Here is a 9,623-nt window from a genome sequence, read left to right as displayed (position 1 = left end):
CATAAGAAATCATTAATCTCTCGAACCAGGGAGATTTCAGCAACATACGCAGCCAAAATTGAATTCAAAAAGCATCTCAATTTCTTTTTCCACCTCTCTAGAGCAACTAAAGCAATTGTACTTCTTCCCTCCTGTACACAATCAGACTACCCAAAAATAACTTCAATTTTTTATGTATGGAAGGAATCAACTTACACCGGTGTAGGACTTCAGTAATCTTACACCATCAATAACTTCTTAGAAAAATATATTTTATCAATCAAACCGTTGAATTATAACTATTCATCACCGGTTACAAAATTAGCATATCTACCCTGTAAGGGCCCAAGTTCAATGATGCTATAAATAAATTCAATTTATGCGCATGCACTCACCTTTTCAATTTGATAAAGCATCTATTTAGCAGAAAAGTCATCTTCTGGGTAACAAAGAAACATATACACCATTATCTGACTCAGAATAAAGTAGATACAAAATTTGAACTTCTTTAGATAGAACTCAATACATTCACTTTGTACATCAAAGCATCAAACTGTCAGCAACTCCTGAAAGATAGGAAGAAGTAATTTGTCAAACCCCAAATAATTATACAAAAGGGAGTAAAGAAAATAAAACTAGGAAATGTAATGCTGATAACTATTATACAATCATGCATTATTTGACTTCGCTAAATGTATTTATAATCAACAACAACTTCCTGTATGTTGATATCCTTCTTTCCCAACCACAAGAATGTAATCTCTAAAGTTCTTAATCTTGACCAAGGTTAAGTCAGTAGCACCCAAGTTAGTCCACAAGTGGGACTCGCTCCTTTTACTCATTACACTGTGTCCAAATGATGCATCATTTATAGACCTATAGAATGCTAATTCCCAGAACATACTGACTAATGAGGTGGACGTGTAAAGGGGAAACAAATCATGGAAGTAATTACTAAAGTAGTATTAGGAAACTGGTCTTGTGCATGTAACGCTTGTTTAAGCATTTCATTAAACTCCCATCTGTTGTATGCTATTAAAGAACATACTGTTAAGTGGGAATATATAAATACCTTTTCTTTCTGTTTGTAGATGGTTTCCACCTTCTTTATGTACTCATCTGTCAGCTTCTACAAAATAACATAACTAACATGGGTAAAATCCGGGAAATTGACAATTTTAAGTTTTAAATAATAAGCTTGGCTATAAATTCATCATTCACCAACCATAAAGTAAAATTGAATATGATAAGAAAAAAATTCACTGATATTGAATAGAATGGAGGCAAAACAATAAGTTGATTGCTGCAATATAATACGTATAACATCCTCAAGGTATAAAGACAACAACTACTGTCATACGCTTGCAACTTTCAAAGAATGAAATCCATTTTCTGACACACACATACAGAATTGAACATTGTATTCTTTTTCTCACCATATCAGTCATGTGCAACTCTGTGAATGTTACAAATGCTCAGTGCACAAAATCTACACACTTTTTGGGGGAGCAGGGGAATAATTATTTTTGTCACGTTGTTTATTGCACATTGCAGGTGATTTGTGATTGTATTTCAAACTATTGCCCCATCCCCGACAAAAACAGAAGAGAGATGGCAGCAGGAATTTTAAATGGATTAAAAGTACATGGTACCGTATGAGTGGCATCAAGTTACCTGCAAATCACTTGATAAATCCTTCACATTATCTTCTGAAAGCTTTTTTTCCTATGAGAAAATTCCAACAAAATGATTAACAAAAGGATGAAATCTAACAATAAGAAAAAACTTTCAAAAAAAAAAACAATATGAAAAAGGGAGGAAGAATGGCAGACAAGAAATTAAAGAGAGTCAGAAAAGGTGAGTGATTTTAGGATTTAAACCTTTTCAAGTTTTTCATAAGCTTTCAATGCATCTCTTCTTATATTCCTTAAAGCCACCTATTAAAAAGTGAAATGCCCAATCATTCAAAAGGAAATTACAAACAACTGCAATTAAACCAAAACGTTCATTCTTGAAGCATCAACATATAAAGCTATATTATTTACAAAGCAATAATACAGTTTACAACCAAGCAATAAGCACTCTTCACACATAAGTGCTTTTAACTATAACCTATGACATTAGTAACTTTTAATCCTCAACTGGTTACCACTATAAGATTCAGGAAAAGGGGAAACAGAACAATAATTAGTATTTACAACTCAAGAATTGGCTGAAGTTTGTTCCCACTTAAATTCTAACAATGAAAGAAGTTACAAGGAGAGTAAACCCCTGAACTTGGAAATAAACAAGAGTTAGTCCATTATCTCAAGCATAAAAAATTTAGCCAATGTACCTTCCCTTCTTCAGTTTGTTTAGACACTACCTTTGATAGTTCCTGGAAAGAAAAACCAAGAGAAGTTCTAGCTTAAACTATTCCAATAACATCATGAAATCCACATATTCATTTAGACATTCAAAAGGTTCCGTAGAATTTATGTATAAAGAACCATTATATAAAAATGGCATGGATCTCTTAATAAAAGTAAACAGATAAATAAAACAGTTCTATTAGAGTCGTGGCAAGGAATATTAAATAAACTTCTTCCTAGAGAGATCACTTTTATTCCATTTTGTTAAATAATTAAAAGGAAATGAAAACCAACTAGGAATAATACTTCAGTAAGTGAAGGTGCATGAATGCAATTCACAGAAAACAATGTGAAGTTACAAGATAGCACATTATTCAATGAACTTGGAGGCAACAGCATCAGTGGAAATGGAAAATACCTTTCTTCTGTCAGATGTCAATTGAGGGATACTCAGCCGTATCACTTCTCCATCATTATTTGGAGTCATACCAAGATCAGAGCTAACTATGGCTTTCTCTATAGCCTTCAAGCTGAAAAACAATATTAATAAGTAATAACCAAAAGTTTGCTACATACTAGATATCACATCAACACATATAATTAAAAATAAAATAATATTTTGAAGTATTGATGGAAGAATACCTCAGATGCACATATATGCAATCATGCATAATTCTCAATCAATTACTAATATGCAGAGTACAAGAACTAAGCTATAAAAATCATCATAAGCATGCCATATATGATCAGAATAGAAGTGTACAATTAGCTTCGGTAAGATCATCTCATATTTCTTATCAGCCTCTCTGGTTTATAATGCATAAAGTACCTTGATTTGTCGTACGGCTGTACTAAAAGAGAACTGCCATCAGGAGTGCTAATTTGAGCAATGCTCTTCAGGCTAGCTGGAGCACCATAATATTCCACCTAGAACATGTTATCGAATAGTTCATCGACAGGACATTTCTCTTTTAAAATCAAACCAAGTACATGTGATCACTTCAGTGTAGCATTTATACTGCTGATACATTGACATTCCAGTTTTTATTGTTATGTAAGTTAATGTGAACTAAACTAATCAAATGTACAATTTGATGGGGCCGTGAAAAACACTCAATTGGAGGCCGCCAAGAGTCTTATTATTTTAGTAATACTAAAGAACTAAGTAATTATCAGACAAAGCAACAGTGAAAACCTGCAAGGAAACAAATGGTAAAGGAAAAAGCTAAAAATCAGATCAAAGGGTCACGAAAGGAAAAGTAAACGTGCAAGAAAAAAATCACTGCGCATTAACTTTGAATTGAAGGGTACACAATTTTAAGAATGGTAGATAGTTTCAACAACTAAACTCCATTTGAATTCATTAAAACGAAAAAAAAATTGTATCATTCACGAGGGAACTCTTATAAAATCAAAATGTCTCAAACATTTAATGAGTATTGCAAGAAATAAATTGCACAGCATGCAAGCCCAACTAGCCTGAACCAGGAGCAATAAACTAAAACATTTCTATGCAATAAACAATTTCTAGTTTCTAGAATTTAGCAGGACAAGAAAGCAGATGCAGATTAAAAGAGTAACAAGCTAAGCCAGGAGTACCTCAATTTTGTCAAGCATAGATGGGTTTGATCTCCCAGTCCTTATGGAATTGAAATTCGAACGAACATTTTCAATAGTCTTTTCCATCCTGTTCCTCTAAGGAAAGGAAATATGGTAAACAATAGATACATAGAGAGAGATATCATAGAATTTGTTAGAAATATAACATAAAACCATATGTAATCACCCAAATACTTAAACTTTTGGTATAATTGGTTAAATAACATAAAGGGTCATTCATATCTACTACATTATATAAGAGGGGATTGCTTTCTTTAAAAAAAACACTATACAAGAGGAGGAAAAATGAAAACTTTAATGAAAAACTTACAACATCTTTCTCAATAGCTTTCTTTTCAGCTTCAATTTCCTCCATAGTAGCAGCCCTCACAATTCCCATTCTGGGTATTTCAAAAACAGTAAGAACAGAAGCAGTGAAAAACAGTCAACAGAGTGAGAATGTGAATGAAGTTGAAGAGTTACCTCCTGTGAGAAAGGATGGGTTTGGCAGAGAGAGTGAGGGTTCGAGAGAGCTTGAGAGTGACATAGCTTGCTGAAGCAGAGATTGAAGAGCGTTTGACGCCATAAAAGGACTCTGTATGAAGAATGGAATTGAAAACGAGTTAGCATTGTGTGTAGAAATGAAGTGTAAAATTGGGAGAGAAGAGAAGAGTTACCAGGAAGGAAGAGAGTGGTTTTGGGAGGGTTTTGGAAGATGGAGCGGACAGGAGTTGCCGGAGAGAAGGAGGTTGCTGCCATGAGAGGGATAGAGAGAGAGAGAGGCACCCTATGCTTGCTTTGTGTTGTGTTGGGTTGTCTTTGTGGATAACAATTTTGTCAAAGGGATTATTCACCCCACCAAAGAGGAATTTCATAGTTATTTTTAATTTTTTTTCTTTTCATTTTTGAAAAAAAGTTTTGATTCATTCCACAATTTTTTTCACACTAGCCCTTACTTCATTTTTTTTTTCAGCTTTAACATCACTCACTATTTCTTTAATTTCTTTGAGAAGGAATGAAATTAATGGATAGTAGAGTGTTAGATGTGAATGAGTCAAAACTCAAACATTAATTAGAGATAATTTACCCCAAAAATCAAGTGTCATATTTTAAGATGGAACCGTATATAAAAGAGCACAATGCATACAATGGCATGTCCTTCTCCATCAAATTATGAATCATGTGGATGATAGATGTGCAAGGATGCCGAAGAGGGCATGATTGATTAATGTGTTGTATCAAAGTAAGAATTCATCCAAGTCCGACATCTAGTGGTGTGAAAAGTAAAAAGTAAAGAAAGTGAGTACTCCTCCAAGTCTCACATTGAAAAATGTGAAGAAAAAAGAAGTGGAGAGTTGTTATAAATATGCAGAGCCGGATTGATTTTTATTCATCACAACAACAGGTGTCAGTTGTATGCATTGAGCTTGAGTAGTTGTGTGCTTTTGTGAGGGTTTGCGATTTTAGCCTTTAATTGTATTGTGATGGTTTGAAATTTGACCTAAAATTTCACTGTGAGAATTTACTATTTTATCCTTAAATTGCATTATGAGGGTTTGTAACTCTGTCCTCAAATTGCATTGAGAGAGTTTACGAGATTTTTTGCAGTTCATTAATAAAATATTTTGTTGAGATGGTGGATCGTGTAAGGTGTGTCAAACCACATTAAATATGTGAGATGTTTATTTATCTATTATATATTTATTTTTCTTCTTCTTATGGGTGTGCTTCTGCAAGTATGGAGATTTCCTCTCTAGGTTCCTAACAAGTGATATCAAAGTCGAGGTTCCAATCAAGTGGTAAAAGAAGTCGAGGTTTTGATAGGGAAAAAGAGAAACCGTGCAATGTTGAAGAGAGCTCAGAATTCATGGAGAATTCCCAAGGCTTAAAAGATAAGACACAAAAGTTAAAGAATGCACATTTTGCAAACGTGGTCAATCATGAGAATGATCTTTTAGGAAGAAGTCATGACAAAGTGAAGCATTGTGAGACTTTGGATGAAGGGTGGATAATTTTGTCAAAATAGGTATTCAATCGAGTCTCACGTCAAGTAGTGTGAAGAAGAAAGAAGAAAAAAGCGGAGAAAATGAGCATTCATTCAAGCCCCGTATCGAGAGGTGTGAAGAAAAAAAAGGGAAATTATTATAACTATAAAGAATTAGATTGAGGTTTAAGTTCATAATCATAACACACTATGAAACAATCTCGGGATAGGCTTCAAAAATTGGGCATGAAATCTGAATATCAATATTTTTTTTGAACCACGTATGGTGTTTTTTTTGGTCAAGAACCAAGTATGGTCTATTTTAATTGACTTAATATTTCTCTCTGGGCCTGAGCTCACTACATGGGTCGCGTAAATCCATAACCAATTTCACACATCAATAGGATTAAAGAGAAGAAGGAAAAATTGACCCCAAAAAAAAGAGAAGAAGGAAAACAAAAAGACAGTATGCGGTTGTTTTGAATTTCCCCCACCACAAGAAAAGCATTCACCGAATTAGAATCAGACATGAAGCTGTATCATACTCATATGAGTTAGTTTGCTCATTTAAAATGAATCATTGTGCAAAAAACTTTGTTTTTCATGCTTTATTTTCCATTTCCTTTTATGGGTCTAATTTGAAGGACAAAACAGATCTCAACTTTCACTAAATAAAAGTGAGCTTCAGTTTCCAGTTAATTTCCTGGACATTCCATAAGTTTACATGAAGAGTCCTTATACAAAGACCTACCCTACACATTATGGTAATTGGCAAACACATTTTCAGTACGCGCATTAGCGACAGTTTATTACCACAAACCGCTACTAATGCGTGTGTCAAAAAAGTGTTGGTCAAATGTGTTTGCTCACCAATCATTTCCGTTATACGAATTGAGTTTATATACAGAAAAAGATCATAGCAGGTCACACAATTTTGCTGGCCAAACTTCTCAATTTCAATCACCTTTTGCATGTAACTTCTACCTTTTTAAACTGGTTGTCCCTTATGATTTATGAACTCAATCAAATAGTTGTTTTGACTATCTCACTACTCATTTGCCTCAACCACGAATCCAATGGCTGTGATTCTCTTGTTTGTGACGGTGATATTGATTAGTCTCTCTGGGTTTTCCTCGGCTGCAGTTTACAGGGTGGGAGATTCTGTTGGGTGGACAATCATAGGCCACCCAAATTACAAAAAATGGGCTTCTACCAAGTGGTTCCATGTTGGAGATACTCTCAGTATGCGCTTCCCTTTATATTTTATAACATCTTCACAATTTCCCCCTTTCTATATTCCCTAAATTCTGTGTTAATGAATTATGGCACATTTCCCATTCACACTCAAAGCATCTAAATCATGAACACATGGCCTAATGGATATTATATCTTCCAAATTTATATATATGATATGCATCAAAATAAGATTGTGCAAGTAATGATAACTCCTTAATCTTGTCATATTAAAAAAATGAGTGTCTTGTCTAGTGTCTACCACTTGTGCAGATGCTGCAATGATATATCACTTATAACTTGTAAATATGTGATTTATAACTAAGTGAGACAAAGTTTGTAACTTGAAAAATTAGTTATCTTAAAATTTAGGAGCTTTAACTCTACTACAAAAACTAATTTGGAGGTGATGATTGTTTTCTCATGTATAAAGATTGAAATTCTGGTTCTCGCACAGGACAGATGTCGAACGCGATGTTGGGACAATCGGTTCGACAATTGCACAACAGTACATAAATTAAATCAACGAAAAAAACACAGGGAATTGTTAACCCAGTTCGGTGCAACATCACCTACATCTGGAGGATACCAATCCAGGAGTCAATTCACTATCAAATAATAGCTCTCAGGTCACATGAAAGTCCCTCCTATACCTAAGTACTCCCCCTTAGTATAGAGCCTCTTCAATGTCTACCACTATTACATAAGTGAATCTAGCTTAGCCCTTCTCCTCTAAGCTATGAGGAAACTTCCCCTAACTCCTAATGATCACTGCCACAGTGACAGATCCCTTACAAGAGATTGAAAGATAGATATCATGATCAAACAACAATTTGAAGAGATTACAACTCAACTAAACAAACCAACTCTAAGCCATATGATTATCAATGGAGGCAGTAGAGAGGTGTACAAAATAACAGAACAAGGACTCACAAAACAAAACCCTAAAAACCCAATCCTTGGGTGCCCAAGGCACACTTTGCAACTAGGGTTAAGCCTCCTTAAATAGCCGTTCTTCTGGTCTTGATCTTCAATGGGCTTGCACGAAAATAGAGTCCATAAAACAGATCTGGAACAAATCTTTTAAACCAGTAACAAATCTTATCAAATAAGATTTGAACAAAAGATAACAACTTTCACAATTTAAACCAAATCAAATCCTCTTCAACAGATTTGATTCCACTATAATATATTCCAGATAGCATAGAGAAGCTTCTTCAATAACCCTAACTTGATTATCACGAAATCCATCCAAAGCTTCTAGAAAAATCAGCCAAACACACAGCAGATCCGCAGGGACAAATGTCACAGCACGATGTTACAACATCTGGTCCCACATCTTGGCACACACATACATTAGCTAAAATGCAGACAACATAAAAAAAGGAACAACAATCTCCCCCTTTGTCAAATTTTAGCTAATACAATCCACTACCATAAGGCTCTTTAGAAATATTGCAGCTTGAAACATCAGATCAGAGCAAACAGAATATATCAAGGTAGCTTACACAAAAGCATCTTCAACATAGCCATGATCAGCAGCTATGCACAAAAACCAATCTCAGAAAACACATACTAATACTCCCCCTTATTAGAAGAATTTTGGCTAACACAACTTGTGAGCACAGGGTGAAGGTATGAAAAACGGTAGAAAGGGGGGGTTTGAATAACGTTTTCAGAACAAAACTTCCACCTTAAAGATTTTGACAAATCTTTCGAGAACTTAAGTGCTAAAGATAAGAGATAGAAAAGCACACAAGGATTTTATCCTGGTTCACTTGATAAATCACTCAAGCTACTCCAGTCCACCCGTTAAGGTGATTTCTTCCTTCTTAGAATGAAGGCAATCCACTAATCAGGTAAGAGTTACAACTGCACTTGAAACCTACAAGTGACTAACAATTACACTGACTTAGCTCACACTAAGATTCACTCTCTTAGTCTTCTCTAGGATCCGATCAACCTTGATCTCCTAAAGGAACTAAACAAACTGTTTATCAAAGAATTGTTTACAAGAGATTTGCTTCTAAAAAGCTAATTGTAAACTCAATGAATTTCAGATGAAAGAAAGCTTAGAATATTTTGAATATGTCTTGCGCGTGTGTATTTCTTTCTAGCCGCTTCTTTCAATCTTCAGCCTCTATATATATACTCCAAGGATTAGGGTTGAGCGTTGCATGGGAAATGCTACCGTTGGAGGGCAGTTCTGGAAAATCCAGCTTCTGCTGTGGCTGAGAACGTTAGGTAGGTCGTCAGGAAGGTACACTTGCTTTTGTACTTGGATAGCGACTTGACCTTTTAACCTAGGAGACTTCTGATCAGGGGAATACTTCATATTGGAACTTGTGAAGCCGGTTGATCAGAGTCAGAGGGAAAGCACAGATCCTCTGACCATTGTATCTTCTGATTCTGAACTCAGAGGGAAGAACATGGCCTTCAGAGTTTCTTGCTTCTGGACTTCAGAGTTTCCACTATTC

The 9,623-nt window shown here is 34.9% G+C and overlaps 1 protein-coding gene across 1 annotated transcript; it reads right to left on the bottom strand.

Annotated features, from left to right (window-relative positions):
- Nucleotides 1-375: 375 nt before the first annotated feature.
- On the bottom strand, nt 376-4,767 carry LOC130720597 (ribosome-recycling factor, chloroplastic). The gene is made up of 11 exons (XM_057571255.1): nt 4,607-4,767; nt 4,413-4,524; nt 4,261-4,330; nt 3,930-4,025; nt 3,160-3,257; nt 2,749-2,860; nt 2,315-2,356; nt 1,860-1,916; nt 1,654-1,704; nt 1,052-1,108; nt 376-545 (listed from the first exon to the last, which is right to left on the bottom strand). Exons 1-11 carry the CDS (start codon nt 4,686-4,688, stop codon nt 528-530), a joined length of 795 nt encoding a protein of 264 aa, XP_057427238.1. The 5' UTR covers nt 4,689-4,767; the 3' UTR covers nt 376-527.
- Between the last annotated feature and the right edge of the window lie 4,856 nt (nt 4,768-9,623).

This window comes from Lotus japonicus, chromosome 5 (assembly GCF_012489685.1).
Source record: "Lotus japonicus ecotype B-129 chromosome 5, LjGifu_v1.2".
Classification (NCBI taxonomy): domain Eukaryota; kingdom Viridiplantae; phylum Streptophyta; class Magnoliopsida; order Fabales; family Fabaceae; genus Lotus; species Lotus japonicus.
Note: the sequence above shows the minus strand (reverse complement) of the source record. Positions and strands in the feature narration are given on the sequence as shown.

Coding starts and splice junctions, on each gene's coding strand:
- LOC130720597 (XM_057571255.1), bottom strand. CDS start 4,688: ATGGCAGCAACCTCCTTCTCTCCGGCAACTCCTGTCCGCTCCATCTTC. Junction 4,026..4,260: donor AAGCTATTGAGAAAGATGTT/GTAAGTTTTTCA, acceptor TCCTTTCCTTAG/AGGAACAGGATGGAAAAGAC. Junction 1,109..1,653: donor ATTTATCAAGTGATTTGCAG/GTAACTTGATGC, acceptor GTTATTTTGTAG/AAGCTGACAGATGAGTACAT.